This window comes from Ambystoma mexicanum, chromosome 3p (genome assembly GCF_040938575.1).
Source record: "Ambystoma mexicanum isolate Mex_15411 chromosome 3p, UKY_AmexF1_1, whole genome shotgun sequence".
Classification (NCBI taxonomy): Eukaryota; Metazoa; Chordata; class Amphibia; order Caudata; family Ambystomatidae; genus Ambystoma; species Ambystoma mexicanum.
In genome coordinates this window covers 482,150,736-482,172,034 of record NC_090925.1, presented here as the reverse complement: position 1 = coordinate 482,172,034, position 21,299 = coordinate 482,150,736, and the positions used below count along the sequence as shown (strand labels likewise).

The window sequence follows — 21,299 nt, the reverse complement described above, 5'->3', positions numbered from 1 at the left end:
ACTCTAGGTTAAAAACCTCGGAACCAATTTGAGAGTCCTGCTCCGAGTTGCGGTCCCCCTTCTTCTCCGATATGTCAAGGGGTTATTCCCCTACCATACTGGGCGAACCACAGAATTCTCAGAGTCTTGGGCTGTCTATTGGTCAGCAACTATAGGAACCCTTTGAGGCAGAAGTCTTGCACTGCTCAGAGAGCAGAGGTACTTCTCCAACCTGCAAAGATTTCTAACTTCACCAGTACGGGGAACACCGTGTGCGCACAGACCTGTCAGGGTAAGTTGCTCTCAAAGGATCTGTTGAAAGGTAGCCTGGTCTGGCTCTTCTGTTGCCAGCAGTTCCTCCACAACAGTCCAGAACACCATGATCAAAGTTAGGAGTACTGGGGCTAGCCTGGGTTCCTCTCCCATAAGAACAGGAAAGCCTGAAGTCACTTGTTCCGTTAACTCGGGAGAAGGAAGCACAAGGGCCACTACGCCTTGCATTGCAACTGCAGGGTCATCCTGCCTTTCAATCTCCACGATCTGTGGGCACAAGAAATCAAGGGCTGTACACTCACGGTATGCATGGAAAGAGTGTTGGGTCTGGACCTCTTGAGGCCTGCACTGCTGAAAACTGATGTGCCCTCCTTCACAGAAACCAGGCACAGCTGTTCTTACTCTGTAAGCCCTCGCTCTAGAGTAAGAAACATAGAAGCCACGTCCTCTTCTCCATGCGGAGTGATGGGACTCAGTGGGGCTGTGGTAAATCAGTCAAAGGGGAACGGAAAAGAAGACATGATTCAAGGGTGTTTATTAAAGAATAGAAAACCTCAACTATTCCCATCTCTAAAATGAAAACAACAAACGGGTGCTCATCAGGTGTCACAAATTCTGTCCAAAACCTATTCTATCCTATGCTCGCCCTACCACTAAAACTAATCAATTAATTGGCATAAGTAAATTGCTTTCACTCTACCTTGGCATCGGATGGATGGTTACTGACCCCCACCCAGTCCTCTCTTGGCTTCTTCTTTCTCTCAGGCCCCAACCTGGTGATAATGATCAAGTTCAAAGTTCTGTCCTTTGAGTCTTTTCCCCCTCCTGGACAATGTTACTCGGGACCCCCATGCAGATTGTCCCAATTGTCCAATAGTTCAAAAACGTTTGTTTCCGTGTAGAAGTGGCTGATACCCACTAGGTTGCTTGTTATGACATTCACAGTATTTCTTGGTTTCACTTAGAGAATGAGATATCATACTTCTCTCTCTTAGCTCGGCTTGAGCCTGCAGGCTACTGGTTTCTCAATCCTCCTCTTTTTTGCAAATTGCTCTCAGTCTCTGCTCCTTATAGACATGCTGGCCTCTCCGGCCTTTGTATTTTTGACTTGTATTCATTCTGGTAGCATGGCATAGGCTAGCCCTTGCTAACCATCTCTAAGCCTCCTCTTAAGGGGCACCCGAACAAGTTACTTTCCATGTGAATGAACTCTTGAAGGCTATATCCCCTTTTTTTATTGGATGGCTCCCGGCAAACCAACCAGCCTTTGACTTTTGGAGTGGGCAGGGCAATCCAGGGTTAGGGGCACCCGTATCTTTCTAATAGTGTCTAGAGACTTGCTGAACTTTCCCATGACTTTTCCGATCTGTTCTATTTTGGAGCCTGGACGACATTAAAGACTAGGGCCTCTGCTTTTTCCATTGTTATCTACATACTTTTCTGCAGAGGTGGTGACCCATCCCATAGTTACTCTACTTTCAATTGAGTTCACACAGTGGCCTCAGCCAGCTGCCTTGATGTTGTGGTTGGTTCCCCAACTAGGGGATGTATGGGATCTGTTCCAAGGACGATCCATAAGCAACTCTATGTAAGCATCACAAATTTCGTGAAATGTGTCCCGTAGTCCGGTCATCCAAAAGTACTGTTTGTAACCACTAACTGCACAATGGGTTCCCCAGCAGTGGAAACTGTGCCAAAACGTCAAATCACCCCTCATGCCTGCGTTTGTCTAAAACACATTACACACCTAAAATACCTAAAGAATCCCTAGTCTCACAGATGTAATCCACCAGAGTTCTTCTCATTTAAGCATAGATGCACCTCTAGTGGAGCCCTAAATCTAAAATGGCTTCTTGGGTAAATTGCTCCCCAGGATGGTTCACCAGTGGAATTCAGCTCCTTGCCGGGCCCTGCAGAATGCAAACCCACTCAATATCCATTCCCACCAGATATGGATCTACAGAAAAGACAGGCGGGGAGTGGAGTTTCAAATAAGGGTTTTCAACTGTGTCACCCTTATAACCACTCTGATTCGCTTTCTCAGGGACCTAAACTACTGCGGTCTGTAGGGCCTAGTGAATCTCAATATCTGTTGGGTCGCCCTCACCTGACCAGTTGGCTTGCTGTACCTAGCTCAGGACTCCTGGCCTGATTGTATGAAAAACCATCTTCCCTTTTCAGACTTTCACAAGCCTGGTATGGATGTCATGATATAAAACTACCTTTTAGGGTTTTCTAACAATGCTTGTATAGTTTTTTTATTTTAACTGATTAAGCTGTAGGTGCAGTCTGTGCTAAATCCCACCACTTGCCACCAGTGTGATGAAATGACTCCAGCTGTGCAAGAGTACAGGGATGAGTAGTGACTAAAGCGCCTATAGCCCCACCCGACTAAACCAACAATGATCTCAAGCATAAAGGGGAAACAGCCACAACCAGAAACAGACACCTCCTTTGCTGTTTAAAAGATAGCGCAGGCTGAGTGCAGGTTACGCTCCTCAGAAGGGACAGGAGCTAGCACAGAAGTAACCAAAACACCAATAGTACAGTGGAACCAAAATACATGCCCAATCAAGGTTCTACAAAAATGCAAAACTAAAAATACACAGAGCTAATAAAAATACTAATGACCCACCCATGTAAGGGAAAAAACTGAATGCAGACTTCGGAATAAAGGAAAATCATTTTTTATTTTTAATTTTATTGACTTTAGTTTGGAAAGATAAACTTTTTTTGTCACAGTTTTCATCACTACATTCCAATTTCTTAGAGGGGAGCAAGACGGAAGAACGACAAGGCAAGAGCATGGCCATCAGTTCTCCTCCTGTTTGCCTTTCCACCACAGTTTCTCTCATCCGGTCGTCAAAATTCACTCAACTCCTCATTATAAGTTTTCAAATTCTCTATTCAGTTCTCTTCATCAGCTCCCCCTGTTTGAATTTGATACTTCACGTCACACTATCACTCAGCTTTCTTTGCCATGGGAGTATCATTTCAACAAAATTAATGAGCGAGCATGTCAAATTGGTGTTAATCCCTGATATTACATAACTCCACCATTCAGCCATGTTTCCATTCTTTGGCGCAAAGCACGACAAGTGTAGTGAACGCTGGGTGGCAATCTTTGGGCATTCAATTATCAGATGTTTCAATGATTCGATCTCTGACAAACAATAGCGACAGATGGCACTTGTTGTCGCCGGATCTTTCCTTTTCATCAAGATCTCGCGAGTGTGGTAAAGATTGAGTCGCAGTCTTAAAAATTGGTTTCTATGGTATTGTGATGGAAATCTGGTAAGATACTTAGGTAGGTCTCCTACTTTTGTTGAAGACATACCTGAATCAATATTCATAGGCAATGCGACTCTCATATTGGTATTTATGATCCAGTTCCATTGGTTGAACTTGATTTTTGCCAGTTGTGGAGTATTCATTAACATTGGCATATTTATGTCTGCTGCTTCTAGAGTAGACACAATTTCCCTTCCCAGCTGTTTAGCAATTCTGCGGACGGATCTTGACTCGTTATTTAGAATCAAGTATGGTTTTGCTCCTGGTGTTATCCTCATTTTACGGAGCAAGCATATGGACTTCCATAGAACTACCGAGTACAAGGAATTAAGCCCAAGCTCATTACGGATTCCCACCATTGGTGTACATTGTGGTAGTTTGAGAGCTTTGCGCCAAAATTTGCCTTCCACTGGGGACCAAAGGTTTGCGTTAATATTCCAACTTGTTTCGCTGCCAAAACATAATATTGGAACCACTTTTTGGGAGTAGAAAGTGATTAGTGGTAGTAATGAAAATTTCTCATTGGTAGCGTGTAGTTTTGCTCCTTGTTGAGCTAGAATTTTCATTCTCGAAGTTACTTCGTTTGTCCAGCTCCACTCTCTTATCGAGATATTGAACACAACTCCCAGATATCTAGTTGTATCTGCATTACACAGGGCTTCGTTGTTTATTTTCCACGTAAATGTTTTACCCTTGATGTTTATTTTTGGTCCCAGTGCAATGACTTGCGACTTCTTTACATTTATTGTCATGTGATATGCTGTTAAATATGCTTGTAAAGACGACAGCAGTCTTTGGAGACCAATTTCCTTGCTGTCAAGTAATACTATGTCATCAGCATATACTATATGGCTTACCTGGTTTCCATTTACTTTTGGCAGAAAACACCTTGTTTGTCTTAGTGCAGCTGGGAGATCGGCAATAAACAGTTTAAATAGTAGAGCCGCTAGGGGACAGCCTTGTTTCACACCCTTTCTAGTTAATATTTCATCTGTTAGATCACCTTCCCTGTTTAAACGTACAGCAAATGCTAGTATTTGCATACAGTGCCATTAGTGGAGCCAATAGTTGATTTGGACAGCCCCAGTTTTTCAGTTTGTTCCAGAGGAGTTGGCGGTTGATACTGTCAAAAGCTTGTTTTAAATCGACGAATGCAAAAAAAAACCCTCTTCTTTTGTTTTAACGCATTCAGTTTGGCTATATTCAATATCACTAGATTCAATTCCACTCCAACGCCTTTTGTAAAGCCTGTTTGTCTGTTATCTGATATTAATGCGTCTTCCGGCCATTGGGCAATTTTTTTTTGGAGGAATGTGGCAAAGATTTTACCCATGGTATCTAGCAGCGCAATGGGGCGGTAGTTCTCTGGATCAACACGGTTTCCTTTTTAAGAAATTGCAACTACCACCGCGCTTGTCCAAGATGCGGGTATCTTTTTTGTCATTGCAATATGCTCAAATAGTATTTTGATACATTTCGCCCAATTTTCTTTATGTGCTTTAAGCATTAAATTTGAAATGCCATCTGGTCCGGCTGCTCCCGAGGTTATCAATTTCTGAATTGCTAATTCGATGTCTTCTACGGTTTCGATGACATTCCATCTTTCTGCTTCGACCCATGGATCGATTAACTTCCCAATTTCCTGTTCATTGAATACTGTTGTAAAGTGATTTACCCAACTGGTTGCATTCACTTCATTCGCTAGAGCGTCTATCTTCTTCAATTTGCCAGTATTTATAATTTGCCAGATATTGCGGCTATCTTTTTGTATTAATAGACAGAGCATCAGTTCGGCTTGTTATTGAGATTGTATGTGATTGAATGATTTTAGCCAATTACGATAACGTTGGCGTCGCCTCTTCATCAACGACTCTTTTTTAAGTCCACCTTTTGTCATCATCTGCTTCAGGTCTTTTTGCAGCTGTTTCTTTGCCTCATCTAAGGATGGGCTGAATTGATGCGTATTTGAGATACTTCCCACTTTTGGTTTGTTTGTGTGGGAAAACTTTTTTAGTAATGATATATATTCCACTTGATTCTGTGATTTCTGTGTTTGAATATATCCTGTTGTTAATTTGTCAATCTGCTTATTCTTAATTCGTATTCGATTTTGAGCATTATTTATGTCTAGTGGAATTATATATCTTTGCAGCTGCTTTTTGTACGGGTTCTCCCACGACAGCACTAGCGGATCATGGTCACTTTTTACACTCTTCTTTATCAGGAAGGAACATTCTGGCCCAGAAGAGACAGGCAGATGGGCAATAATTTCAGCTACAAATCTTCAAGTTCAAGAAGGAGGTATTTTAAAAAAAGTAAGGCACATGGTCTTTAATGCCAGAGGGGCATTTTAAGGCAGGGAACGGTGGACAGAACCATTTCAAATGCCCATTAGTCTTGTTCTTAAGTCTCGAAAGCTTCTGCAAGCTTTCTACGTTATGATTCAGCATCTAGTTGTTGAGCTGGAAACCTGGTTCTAACACACCGATTGTTGAACTGCACAGCAACGTCACATGGCACGAAGACGCTTGCGACAGGAAGGTGACATCCAGGTTGCTGTAGATTACGATTACAAGTGGCTTGGCACAGGAACTAGCAACCCAGGGGTGTTCCTCAACTAACTTCTTGCAGGCCTGTCCAGGGCAGCCAAAGGCATGTCCTTTCTTTTGCACTTCCCAAAGTGGAAGTTTTCATAGAAAGCATTTGCAGGGTTACATCTCCTCCATTTAGCAGGTTCCTGGATACGAGCTGCAGCAGGCCTGGCACAGCCAGCAGGTCATCCAAATTATTTTCTTAGGAGGGTTAGGAGAATAGGTTTGTCCTTTTCTTGGAACTCTGTCTTGACAGCAGACTGTACTCTAGTTCCAGGCGCATCCTTCAAGGTGTGCAAAGATTAATCAATTAAGGGGAGGGACCCCCCCACCCTAATGTATGCAAAAGACCAGTGCAGATTGGTTCCTTTCTAGCCTCCTGCAAGGGGTCAAACTCCTGACTGCTGTTTCAGAATCTTCTTGTTTAGGGAGGGAATATCCAGAATGCTTTGTGAGCAGGAAATGGGGAGGACATTTAGGAGCACTAGGAGAATCCAAGACGCTGGAACCACTTTGTGGAATTTAGCTCTCTCCTAGTCTACTCACTTTGCCGCCTTCCTCTAACAGCCTACATCAGAAGAGCTGTTAACTACCACCCTGGAGTGGCTTACCTTGGCCTGGTGGAGACTGCTCTTTTAAGTATGGGACCTCTCCCTGCCCCCTGGGGTAGTTCCGGCCTTCCTGGGATGCGACAAACCTTTCCTAGTGAGACAAAAGACTTTTGCTGGGGAAAGTCCAAATGGTTTGTTTCGGACGAAACTCAGCCCCAAGTCTTGAACAAGCACAAGCCCAAGACCAGGAAGCTCACAAGTAATCCAAGCTGATGATAAAATGACATCAACTGGTTTGACAAGCATGATTGTGAATCCCCAGAGAGCACCATGTCATAAACAGGTATGGCAGATTCAAAGGCCCACAATTAGGATTTTAAAAAGGCATTCCTGAGAGGGCGCTAGAGAGCCGTCCAAGATGGCGGCCTCCCTGTGATATGATATGATATGATAGTTTATTTATATAGCGCCTATACACAATGTGTTTCAAAGCGCTTCAAGGAGGGAGGGGACATAGGAAAAATACAGTTACATTCAGCAAAAGTCCTTGAAACAATACAGAATGTGAAAATAACTATCATAATAGGCCTGACGACATTTCTGATAGTGCAAGTGCATAGAACAAGTAAGGCAAGAGGTGATGGAAAGGAAGGAAAACAGAGCAAGCAGTAACATTACTAAGTCTGACGACAATTTACGCAGTGCAGGTGGTAACAAGAGGCGGGGTGGGAGGGGGGGCAAGTGGACGGAGGGGGGAAAGGAGAACAAGACACGCTACTGATCAAAAAGTCAGTGACAAATTGAAAAGTAGGGGAGGGGGGAGGGGGAAAAACAAAAAGGAGGGGGGACAGACAAGCTGCTATCAAGAGTCACGGAACAGATGATAGGAGTAAGTGCTAGGAGGCGGAAGTCTAAGAGGGGGGAGAAGAGGAGGGGGGAGTAGGAGGGAAGTTGAAGAGGATGGAAATGAGGAGGGGGGGTGGAGCGCAGAGCATGAGGGGGGGCAAGCAGGGTGAGGGCACACAGATACTCACGGGGGGCAAACAGACACTCACGGGCGGCAGGGGGGGCACACAGACACTCACGGGGGGCAGGGGGGCACAAGATGCTCACGGGGGGCAGGGGGGGCACACGATGCTCACGGGGGGCAGGGGGGGCACACAGATGCTCACGGGGGGCAGGGGGGGCAAACAGACACTCACGGGGGGCAGGGGGGCAAACAGACACTCACGGGGGGCAGGGGGGCACACAGATGCTCACGGGGGGGCAGGGGGGGCACGCAGATGCTCACGGGGGGGCAGGGGGGGCAAACAGATGCTCACGGGGGACAGGGGTGGCACACAGATGCTCACGGGGGGCAGGGGTGGCACACAGATGCTCACGGGGGGCAGGGGGGCACACAGATGCTCACGGGGGGCAGGGGGGGCAAACAGACACTCACGGGGGGCGGGGGGGCAAACAGACACTCACGGGGGGGCAAGGGGGGCACACAGATGCTCACGGGGGGCAGGGGGGGCACACAGATGCTCACGTGGGGCGGGGGGGCAAACAGACACTCACGGGGGGGCAGGGGGGCCAAACAGACACTCACAGGGGGCAGGGGGGGCACACAGATGCTCACGGGGGGCAAACAGACACTCACGGGGGGCAGGGGGGGCACACAGACGCTCACGGGGGGCAGAGGGGGCAAACAGACACTCACGGGGGGCAGGGGGGGCAAACAGACACTCACGGGGGGCAGGGGGGGCACACAGATGCTCACAGGGGGCAGGGGGGCAAACAGACACTCACGGGGGGCGGGGGGGCACACAGATGCTCACGGGGGGCAGGGGGGGCAAACAGACACTCACGGGGGGCAGGGGGGGCACACAGATGCTCACGGGGGGCAGGGGGGGCACACAGATGCTCACGGGGGGCAGGGGGGGCAAACAGACACTCACGGGGGGCAGGGGGGGCACACAGATGCTCACGGGGGGCAGGGGGGGCAAACAGACACTCACGGGGGGCAGGGGGGCACACAGATGCTCACGGGGGGCAGGGGGGGCACACAGATACTCACGGGGGGCAGGGGGGGCACACAGACGCTCACGGGGGGCAGGGGGGCACACAGATGCTCACGGGGGGCAGGGGGGGCAAACAGACACTCACGGGGGGCAGGGGGGGCACACAGACGCTCACGGGGGGCAGGGGGGGCAAACAGACACTCACGGGGGGCAGGGGGGGCAAACAGACACTCACGGGGGGCAGGGGGGGCACACAGACGCTCACGGGGGGCAGGGGGGGCAAACAGACACTCACGGGGGGCAGGGGGGGCAAACAGACACTCACGGGGGGCAGGGGGGGCAAACAGACACTCACGGGGGGGCAGGAGGGGCAAACAGACACTCACGGGGGGCAGGGGGGGCACACAGATGCTCACGGGGGGCAGGGGGGCACACAGATGCTCACGGGGGGCAGGGGGGCACGCAGATGCTCACGGGGGGCAGGGGGGGCAAACAGATACTCACGGGGGCAGGGGGGGCAAACAGACAATCACGGGGGGGCAGGGGGGCACACAGATGCTCACGGGGGGCAGGGGGGCACACATATGCTCACGGGGGGCAGGGGGGGCCCACAGATGCTCACGGGGGGCAGGGGGGGCAAACAGACACTCACGGGGCCAGGGGGGGCACACAGATGCTCACGGGGGGGCAGGGGGGGCACACAGATGCTCACGTGGGGCAGGGGGGGCAAACAGACACTCACGGGGGGGCAGGGGGGGCAAACAGACTCACGGGGGGCAGGGGGGGCACACAGATGCTCACGGGGGCAGGGGGGGCACACAGACGCTCACGGGGGCAGGGGGGGCACACAGACGCTCACGGGGGGGCAGGGGGGGCACACAGATGCTCACGGGGGGCAGGGGGGGCAAACAGACACTCAGGAAATGGGGAGGACATTTAGGAGCACTAGGAGAATCCAAGACGCTGGAACCACTTTGTGGAATTTAGCTCTCTCCTAGTCTACTCACTTTGCCGCCTTCCTCTAACAGCCTACATCAGAAGAGCTGTTAACTACCACCCTGGAGTGGCTTACCTTGGCCTGGTGGAGACTGCTCTTTTAAGTATGGGACCTCTCCCTGCCCCCTGGGGTAGTTCCTGCCTTCCTGGGATGCGACAAACCTTTCCTAGTGAGACAAAAGACTTTTGCTGGGGAAAGTCCAAATGGTTTGTTTCGGATGAAACTCAGCCCCAAGTCTTGAACAAGCACAAGCCCAAGACCAGGAAGCTCACAAGTAATCCAAGCTGATGATAAAATGACATCAACTGGTTTGACAAGCATGATTGTGAATCCCCAGAGAGCACCATGTCATAAACGGGTATGGCAGATTCAAAGGCCCACAATTAGGATTTTAAAAAGGCATTCCTGAGAGGGCGCTAGAGAGCCGTCCAAGATGGCGGCCTCCCTGTGAGCTCCGCGGAGCTCCCTAAAAGATCCTGAAAAATCGCGTGTTCCGTGGCTTCTACACAGTTTACAATCCTTAGATATCGACAGCTGTGGCGTTTCTACTTCAGCTCCTGCCTTTATTTCCTCTGACCGCCGCAGTTTCGCCCGTGGGCGACGGATTGCGGGGCCTCCACCCCTCCGCCCTTCAGCTGCCAGGCGGACGCGGCCTTGCTGGGGCCGCAGCGTACGAATACGCTCCGGAAACTTGATCCGCCCACGACCACGATCACACGAGCTGCGGCACGGGCCTTGTCGGAACCCCTATCGCGGGGTGGAGCGGAGGATCGTGCCCCCGCGGTGCCCATCGCGGACAGCCAAATCACCCATCACAGTAGATCGGAGAGAACCGGCGAGAGAGCGGCCGCGGCAGATGGGTATCCGGAGACCCGGCGGCGGGCCCGACGCTTCGGAAGGAGCGGAGAGGATTCAGGTACGAGCGCCTTGTGCCCCCGCTGCACCCGCGTGGGCCCGCGGCTGGCCTGTCTTGCATTCGGAGCACCCGAGCCCATTGGTACGTGATTTCTAACAACCCTGAAGCCGAGGGGATCCGCGACGCTACATTTATAAAGCGGGGTGCCTGCAAGTAGTCATCGTACCAGGCCCAAGAGATCTATGACCACGCGCCTAATATCGAAAGTCCAAATCAGACATTCGGCACAATCGCACCCCAGCACAGGACCACAGCCTAGCCCAGAACTGAGCCCAGAGGCCCAGAACAGAGCTCTATCCAAGGACGGCCTAAGCAGAATCTAATCGACACAGCTACTCAGAATTCACGGGCCCTCCCAGCCTTCCAGCGGCCAACATACTCGGCGTGCCTACAGCGGAACCATCCCGCCACCCGTAGTCATCTCAAGGATGGGGAAAAATTATAGATCGCAGAGGAAATTAAACTTTGAAGGCTGTGTCTCTGCCAAAGCAACCGGCTCAACCAGCAGACCACAATCACCCGAGCAGGACCAGCCCCACGAAGTCGGAGAGTCACAAGAGCTTGACATTAGGGAAATCCTGCTAGATCTCAAGGCTGGAATAGGAGGCCTGGGGAGCAAACTAGACTCCCTTTCCTCCAAAGTCGACCAACTTCAACATAGACTGGACAAGCACGCCGACAGACTAGATACAGTTGAACAGAGAGTCTCCGACCTTGATGACGGTACATCGACCTTAACCGCCAGAGTATCCCCGTTGGAGGCGCAAGTGAAGGCGGTGAGCGCCAAGAACGAAGATCTAGAGGGACGCTCCCGGTGAAATAATCTAAGGATTGTTGGCATTAGGGAACATCAGCCCCCTCAGAGAATGGAAGAATACATAGAGAAGATCTGCACGGACCTGTTTGGGACAGAGATCCTATCGAAACTCTTCGTGGTTGAACGGGCCCATAGAGTCCCCAACACAAGACCCGTCCCGGGAGCAAACCCTCGACCCATCATTGCAAAACTGCTCAATTACAGGGATCGTGACGCCATTTTGAGAGCCGCCAGGGACAAGGGGGACCTTCAACACGATGGAGACAAGATCAAATTCTTCCCGGATTTCTCCCAAGCAGTCCAGGCGCAAAGGCGTTCATACACTGCAGTGAAACGTAGATTGCAAGAGAATCAGATTCAATACTCCATGCTTTTTCCTGCGAAACTCCGTATACAATACAAAGGCAAAACTCAGTTCTTCAATACGCCTGAGGAGATCAATGAATACTTAGACCGCAATGGCTGTAGATCCGCTCCGAGCGATGCAAACCTCCAAAGAGGAAACAGACCTAGAAGGGAGCCGCCATAAAGACCCACCCCGCAGCTGTCACAGATTGAAAATTTCCTAGTGCCATAGAGGCAACAACGTCACCACCATGGAACAAACTCTCTATGCAACTGGGAGCCAGCCTCCTCTTGGAGGGCCACTAGCACCCCTAGCACAGCAATGCTTACTGTTGGGTTTACCGAGGACTGTTCATCACGGGCCAGTTGGGAGTTGCCCGTGCACGGGAGGGTGGGTACACCGTGGGCCTGTTGGGGGTTGCCCGCACGAGGGAAAGAGCCAAGAGTTACCATATTGTTTTTGTCCGATCAATTACGTTCAAGCACACAACAACCACAGATCACTGACCCGGAGCCTGCAATCGGCGAGAGGAACCTCTGCACCTTCAAGCACTTCCAGATCCGCATGACAGAGGTGGCATTGCCCCCCTCCTTTTTGCCGTCACAAGATGGGGTCAATTAAAACCGCCACCTGGAACATCAGAGGCGGCAACCAATCTTCCAAACTCAGGAAAGTCCTCCAGTACTTACGGAGACACAAGATCACTATCGCTATGCTGCAGGAGACACACCTTACACCATCGGCAGAACAGCACTGGGCCCGCTCATGGGGCTGCCATAGATACTTTTCTTCATACTCCTCGTACGCGAGAGGCGTAGAAATACTGATCGACAGGAAGGCCAGTTTCAGTTTGATCGGTTCTAAGAAGGACGAAGAAGGCAGGTTCCTACTGGTGAGGGGCCTGCTTGCGGGGAAGGAAATAGTTTTGGTGAACACCTACGCTCCCAATGTCGACGGGCCGAGTAACTTCAACTGGATCATGTCAAACCTGGAAACATACACCTCAGCAACTATCATTTGGGGAGCAGATCTCAACACCCCCCTAAACCCCCATATCGACAAATCGCACGGTCCGAGCAACAGAATCTCCAAGGCCAGTCGCCAAGTTACAGAGATCTGCCAGGCCTTTGAGCTATCCGACATCTGGAGACACTCCCATCCAAACTCCCACGACTACACCTTTCACTCAGCGGTCCATAACACCAGCTCCCGTATTGACTATCTACTGGTGTCATCCCGGAATCCGTTCAGATGGGGGCCCTGCCAAATTCTGCCACGATCCCTATCCGACCACTCTATGGTCACACTCGAATTTACGCTATCCGAGATGCCGAAAACCCCCGTGAACTGGAGATTCAAATCGGGTGCGCTCCTAGACCCTACGTTTGCAGATGAACTCCGGCAGGACATTACCACCTTCCTCGAGACGAACCAAGGCTCAGTCGACTCACCCGGCACGCTATGGGAAACATTGAAATGCTACGTGAGAGGCGTATGCATGGCTAAAGAAAGTGGCATCCTGAAGCTGATCAGGCAAGAGTTAGCAGACAGTGAACGACGTTTGAAAGACCTGGAAAACAAACAAGCGACATCCCCAGACGCGCAGACCCGGGCCGACCTAAAGATGGAATTAGTAAAATTCCACACAACAGCTGAACGCGAAATGAAATTCCTGGGCCGCAGACATAAGATCAGGCAATACGGCGAAGGGCAGAAACCCGGGGCGCTCCTGGCCCGCCTCTTGAGACTTGACCAGACACCCCCCCCCAGGTGGAATGCATCTGCGACATGAACGGGAACATAACCTACTCCAAAGAAGACATTGTGAATACATTTCATAAATTCTACCAGGACCTGTACAGCTCCCGATTCACTAGTAACCCCGAAGAGATCCAGAACTACCTTAATGACACTGAACTTTACTGGGTGGTCCATGAACTCCGTGAACCCTTGAATGCGCCCATCACAGAGGGAGAAATCACTGAGGCAATAAAATCACTCCCAAACACTAAAGCACCTGGCCCCGACGGTCTCACCGGCGAATTTTATAAGGCACACGCACCCACGCTAGCCCCACTGCTCCTTCAAGTATATGAAGAGGCCCTAGAACAAGGGATTCTTCCACCCACCCTCCGCGAAGCCAATGTCACTCTCATTCACAAACCAGGCAAACCCCGAGACGATTGTGCCTCCCATAGGCCGATCTCACTGATCAACCTCGACAACAAGATTCTAGCCAAGGTCCTAGCGAATCGTCTCCTCCCCCTCATGCCTGCACTGGTTCTGGGTGACCAAGCCGGCTTTATTCCCGGACGCAGTACGACATATGGCATTCGCCGACTGTTCGGAGTCATCGCTGCACTCGACCCATCACAGCAGGCCATTGCAGTATTACTAGATGCCGAAAAGGCTTTCGACTCTGTCGAATGGCCATACCTCTTTGCAACACTCACACAAATGGGTCTAGGGAAAACCTTTATCAGGATGGTCTCACTATTATACAATGACCCCCGCTCCTACATTACCCTCGGCTCTACCAAATCTCCCGGTGTTAAACTGGAAAGGGGAACCAGGCAGGGATGCCCCCTGTCGGCCCTCATATTTGCCTTAATTATGGAACCACTCGCCTCCAGGCTAAGGATGCACCGAATCGAGAGAGGCCTCACCCTAAGCCCACACAGACTGATCGTCTCCCTCTACGCGGACGACGTAATGATGTTGATCAAAGATCCCCAAACAAATCTCAACCCAATCATGCGCGAGGTGATCCGATTTAGTGGCTTCTCTGGTCTCAAAATAAATCACTCTAAATCAGTAATATTCCCGCTAACAACAACCACCCATCAGTTCCGAGACGACCATGGATTTAGTTGGGAAAACACAGGGGTTCGCTACCTCAGCATTCTCATGTCACTTAATCATGATGAGATATTCAAAGATAACTATGGCCAAGCACTCCAATCCCTCTGTGAGCGTATCCAGAGATGGAAGGCGCTTCCCCTAACACTATGGGGGAGGGTTTCACTGACTAAAATGATGATTCTCCCCAGACTTCTCTATTTGTTTACGAATATACCCCTATTACTCCCACGCTCATTCCTGCAGAAAATTAGAAGCCTCATTTTGGAACTAATCTGGGCGGGTAAACCGGCGAGAGTCGCCTACACAACTCTGACGTTACCGGTGTCACACGGCGGCCTTGCACTTCCGGACATTGAAAAATACTACTGGGCCGCTCAGGCTCAATTTCTCAGCCATTGGTATGCTTCTGAGTATGTCCGCCCACATGTGCAGGTTGAACGCGCCCTGGCCTCCCCAGACTTCTTAACAGCTGTGATCTTCAGCAATCTCTCGGTGCCATATGGCACGCTGAACACAGTCCTATCCTCATACGCCATCTGGAGGAGAATCGCCCGTAATCACGGAATACAGATAAGATATTCCCTGCTACTACCCGCCAAGTTTATCCCCGGTATTCCCCTAACCAACGAAAAAGTTTTTCTGATCTGGCTGAATAAAACCAACATACATTCCATGGGTGACCTGTTCCCAGACGGCGTATTCATCACCCCACAACAGCTCAGGGAGAGGGGCGGCACCACCTCACTTGACATTTTCCTTTACTTCAGATTGCGTCATACCCTGCAGGCCCGCTTCCCAACATTCCCGAAACAACCACCAACGTGGACCCTGTTGCACAATGCGATCCAGGCCAAGGGAGAGGGAAGATTAGTGTCCATAATTTATAAATCATTGCTTGCTGACTCAACTGTGACCGCCGCTAAGGCAAGGCGCAGATGGGAAACGGCCCTTCACACCACAATACCCGAAGACGATTGGACCTACATCCTTCGGAAAACTCAAAAAGTAGCGCTAAACACTCGCTATAAACAGACCCACTTTAACTTTGTGCATCAAACATACTATACTCCCCAAAAGAAACGACATCACCACCCCGAGGCCTCTGACCATTGCGAAAGATGTGGCACCCCCTCCGCCGACTTCGTCCACCTCGCATGGCACTGTCCGGGCATAGCCCGATTCTGGTCCTCAGTTCTACAGCATACGAGCGACATATTGGGTGAGGTGCTAGCCACTGATCCAGTAGTCGCGCTCTTGGGTATGACAAGACACCTGCAAACCCCGGTCCGGAAATTGGCCTCCCTGCTCTTAGTGCTCGCCCGTAGAAGGATAGCCCTGGCATGGGGACGTGGCCCTCTTCCCTTGCTCACCGCATGGAAGAAAGATATCCTTTATTGTCAGGACATGGACACTGAGTTCACGCGAACCCTTCCCCTACATGCGCGACCACCCGACATTTGGGGTCCCTATATTCAATATCTACTCACTACCACCGAGGCTACACATTCCCAATCTCAGACTCAGCAATCATAACCCAGACAAAGTTCCAGGTCCCACTATTCATGCGAACACCCGTAGAGCGGATTATTTGATAGAGCAGTTTGTCATCGAACATGTGATTTGCACTAGCCGATATGTTTTGTATGTGCTATGAACGTAACGTTTGGCTTTTTCTTTTTTCTCTCTTATGTTTAGTTAACCTGTTATTACAGGTGGTTCGTTGTATGTTTATGTTAAAATCTAAAATAAAGTTCTAAAAAAAAAAAAAAAAAAAAAAAGGCATTCCTGTTTTTATTGCAAAAATGGCAATACAAAAATAAGAATAACTTGTGTCTTATACATACCAGCTAACGAAAATAGAGTTTACACTTCGGCAACAAGCAGATTTGACACTTTCTAAAAAGGTGAGGTTCCATGCAGGAAACCTGCTGTTTGTATGCCAATTACTCATACACAGCAACAGGTAACTGTCTTCTATGTAGGTGCTGCTAAATTCAATAAGGCACCTAATGGTCGGCAGGGCCCTTATGGTACAAACTAACAAGTTAGTAACACAGAAAACAGTCTGAAAGTAAGTTTGTTTAGCAGATCTGACTTTCAAGGCAGAACCCTAGAGCTCCTAATGTTTGAAATACTCAGGAGGTACTTGCTAGGAGATGGAAACCAGTCAATATATCCAAAAAACTAAACATGGCAGCACATTCTCAAAAGGAACGAAAACATTAGTCGAAAGTACTTGCATTTCCCTTTTGTGAATCAAGCTGTTGGTACAGTGACGTGCACAGGATCTAATTCATAACAGTTCAGGGAACAAGAGTAGTTTTCTCTCATTTTCGATTCTAAAACACGTGCATTTAAATGCAAGTGCAGCTTTCCTTTTGGAAAACCACTACACAAGAATTAACAAGAGTCGCTTTTCTAAGCAGTCGACATCTTACCTTCATAATTACATTTTACTTTCTTTTGCCCAAGAGAAGTGGTATGTTTTCGGGAGCGGAGTATTGAAGGAACATGCTCAGCGGAAGTAGACCCAATATTTTCACTGGGAAGAGACGCTTCGTAGCCATGTTTGAATACAATCTCTGGAGCAGAAACTAACAGGAATAGAGACAAGTCATTATAAGAGTTTTGAACATTTCAAAAAGATAACATTAAAAAGTGACAGACAACTTAGCAAAATAATGTTATGAATTCCACAACTTGGTGCAGAGGGCCTCAGATAAGCTTGTTGATGGACACCGTTACATATTGATGGTCTTTGTAAAGTGGAATGGTGTCTTTGATAAGGCCTTGTAGTGCTGTGGATTAAACAAGGTGAATGGTTATAGATTTCTAATACCAAAATAACAGTTACATACATTAACACAAAATACGCATTAGCTCACATAAAATTAACAAGTTAAAACCATCATTGTTTCGGCAAAGACTGCTATCTTAGGTTAGCTCTCATTTCAGCATCAATCCAGAAGGGATTACTATACCTGGGGTTTGGGATGTGTTTGGCTCTGCTGTTCACTAATGATGGGTAGGCGATGCATTGAAAGGCTTCATTTACTCCATGTAGGGTCTACTTTATTCCTAGTCTCTGGTCCCATTCCGGCCTACCACAGGATATCTTGTGCACTGAGCCAGAGTACAGAGCATGCACAGCACATCCTTTTGAGAATTGAAGCACATCACTTCAAAGCTGCCAATCCAACACCTTTACCCTACGGTGTCCGCAGGGTTCATGCATTTCACCTACCCTGTACAATATATACACTAAACCCCTGTTTGACCACCTCGATCACCCTTGAAATCCTTTATACCAATTTCGCTGACGACAACCGCATTTTGCTAACACTTATGGTAACCACGCCACCTACTACACTAATATAAATCAAGTCTACAGCCTCATCCAGGCAAGGATGGCGGAACACCATCTCTGCTTGAATGACGACAAAACCAAGCTACTAATAGTAGGCTCCCCATACCCTTTCAAAAGTCTAGACCCCGCCTATGCATACTTCTGCATTGACGTTAACATTACTAGTGTCTCAAACCATGTGAAAACACTGGCCGTTATCTATGCACAAACACGTCAAAGCCCTAGCCTCCTCAGAGGCTTACACCACTAGACTCCTCAACCTTAGTAGAAAAATTCCTATCCACTGACAACTGCCTCAGACACTGACAGAGCCATTATAGGCAGACAACTACACTACTGCAATGCCATCCTTGCAGGCACCTCCTCTAAAAACCTGACAAAACTACAGCTGATCCAAAACAATGCCCCCCAAGCTATCTGGGGCCTCAAACACTCTGACCACATCTCTCATGTCAGACGCGACGCACACTGGTTGCACATAAAAGCATGCATTGATTTTAAGATTCTCTCCCTAACACACAGATGCATCTACTTTCCTTGCCCAATGCATCTCCAAAAGAACCAAACTCCCCTGCTTACGCTCTGCATCCACTTTGTCACTAGCCATCCCGCGATTCTAAAAACAAAAAAAAAAGATCAGGGGGCACCTATTTCAGCGCCATTGGCCCTACCCCATAGAATGCCCTACCTTCCCACATCCAAGAACAGGATTCCTACCTCATCTTCAGAAAACTGCTAAAAACCTGGCTGTTTGACAAATACGACTAACCTGTTTTGCGGCACCCCATGGTCTCCCACGGTCTCTCTGTTACTTTTACTGCTGTATGTACCATTTCTTCACATGTACTTAAGCTACCAGCGCCGTGATACTTACGGGTTTGGGTGTTGTCAACAAATGAAATAAATCAATAAATAAATAGTATGGGGGAATCTCCAAGCATTAAGCATTTGTAACAAAAGGAAGAAGACATTTAAAGCACTACATGTATAGACCCAAAATATACTGCAAATAACCACCAGAATAAACTGGGCATCAAATTGACAACTTGTGTGGATCAAGTACTAAATGCAAAAAACATACAAGGACTATGTCACTGACTAGTAAACCTTTGGGGCACTGCAAACATCCAGTGTGTGCACTATCCTGTAATGATTGGACTGAGGATTCAGTAAGATAGTACAAGCAGATATTAAAATCAAATGGAAAGAAAGGTACCACTTAAGATAGGCAACAGAACATTTAGCATCTTCTCTGTGCAACACTGCAAACGTTTCTTCAGCACAGAGGGCCTGAGGCTCAATACCTCTTCTACCCTGAATGATAAAGATGGCTAAACCGGTTTACAAGCTAAGGAGGATGATCAAATGTTCAGATCTCTTAGTACGAGGAAACCTCATCAATGGAAAAAGTTTGAAGAGTCTGAATACCTATGAACCACTGGGTTGGAAAGGAAGAAAAGAGGAGTCTTCAAATTCTGAGAAGTCAAAATAGCCACTGGATAGAAGTGAAGTGTGTCTCCTCCACACTAATTACTGAGCCAAAAACTCTCTTCTATTGACGTTACACATTGTAATCATTAAGAGTCAAAGAAATGGTTTCTGGTGCTCAAAAGGAACATTTTTAATGGTGGCCCTTTCTCAAATCAGGGCAGATCTACTTGTTCAATGTGATAAAGGAAAAATTAGAAGAGAGTTTTTGGCGCAGTAAATAGTGTGGAGGAGACACACTTCACTTTTCTCTTTCTAACGGAGTAGAGGAACTCAAGGTCTCTGTTGTTCTTCTTTACACCTATGCAAAAAAATTCTAAACCGAAATATAACGTGGTCGCGGAGGACAACACGTTGATATCACGAAAAGGTTCCTCAATTTATAACGTTTATAGCCACCAGATAGATTTGCTTAAGACAACTTGAATGCCCTACTTTGCAAGGTCTGCTTGAAAAGAAAGAAAAGAGCAGAATTAAGATCAGATATGAGAGGGAGAGCTGTCAGGCTGTCCTCCTCCTGATAAAGAAGGACCTTACGATTCAGAAGGAGAAGTTCGAAAACCAGTGGCAAAAAAAGGTGAGAAAAGGAACAAGTTACTTACCTGTAACTGTTGTTCTCCAGCATGGGTCTGGCATGGATTCACATGCTCATGAATATTCCCCGTCGTCAGGCTGGGAATCCTTGGTAAAGCAAAAATCAGTATCAGTTTCGTTTCTGATCTGTCTTTCGTAGTAGTAACCAATCACTGATCTCTGCGTCATACTGACCACAGCCAATAACTGCCCTCTACCTAAGCCCCGCCTCTGGCAGCCATCATCAGATTTGGTAGCACGTGAAGTGGCAGTATGACCAAGTGAAGAGCCGCAGAGGGGTAGGCAGGAGGGTTCGCATGTGAATCCATGCCAGATCCATGCTGGAGAACAACAGTTACAGGTGAGTAACTTGTTCCTTCTCCAGCATGGGGTCTTGGCATGGATTCACATGCTCCTGAATAAAGAATACATAGCAGTACACACATGCACAACCACGGGAGGTGGCAAAGGCTCAACATTAAGCATTACATCAAACTCAACATTAAGCAATTCTTACCTCCTCACCAGGCTCACCTTAGGCGAACAGATTGCGCAGCACTGCTTGGCCGACCCTGGACTCCTCCCTGGAATCCCGATCGACGCAGTAGAATTTCGTGAAGGTATGCGTCGACCTCCACGTAGCAGCCCTGCAGATGTCCAGCAAGGGCACACCAGATAGGAACGCCGTGGTAGCTGCGATCGCTCTGGTGGAATGGGCTCTCGGACGGCCAGGCAGCGGTCGGTTTGCCAACCGATGACAGTACATGATACAGCCGCAGAGCCATCTGGAAATGGAGGCCTTTGAGAGAGCCTTCCCCTGATTGACAGGTCCAAAGTTCACAAAAAGTTGTGACGTCTTCCGAAAACACTTTATGCGGTCCACGTAAAACTTCAGCGCTCTAGCCACATCCAGCGATTGCAAAGTCCTTTCGGCCGGCGACGAAGACGACGGGAAGAAAACAGGCAACACCAAGGGTTCGTTGAGGTGGAAGTTCGACGGCACCTTGGGCATGAAGGAGGGGTGCGTCCTGAGCACTACCCTTGTGTCATGAAAAGTCAAGTACGGGGGTTTGCAGGAAAGGGCCTGGATCTCTCCCACTCTTCGTGCGGAGGTGATGGCCACAAGAAACGCTGTTTTCCATGACAAGAACTTCAACGGAGCCGAGTGCAGAGGCTCGAACGGAGGTCCCATGAGCTTGGTCAGCACCACGTTGAGCTCCCACGCCGAGGCCGGAGCCTTCACCG

General features: G+C 48.8%; 1 protein-coding gene across 1 annotated transcript in view; it reads right to left on the bottom strand.

Annotated features, from left to right (window-relative positions):
- Positions 1–21,299, bottom strand: part of ZFP64 (ZFP64 zinc finger protein) — a 233,456-nt gene that overhangs the window by 137,010 nt on the left and 75,147 nt on the right. The window contains exon 3 of the mRNA XM_069651148.1: positions 17,065–17,220. Within this exon, the coding sequence (XP_069507249.1) occupies positions 17,065–17,220 (156 nt within the window). The remainder of the gene's footprint in view (positions 1–17,064; positions 17,221–21,299) is intronic.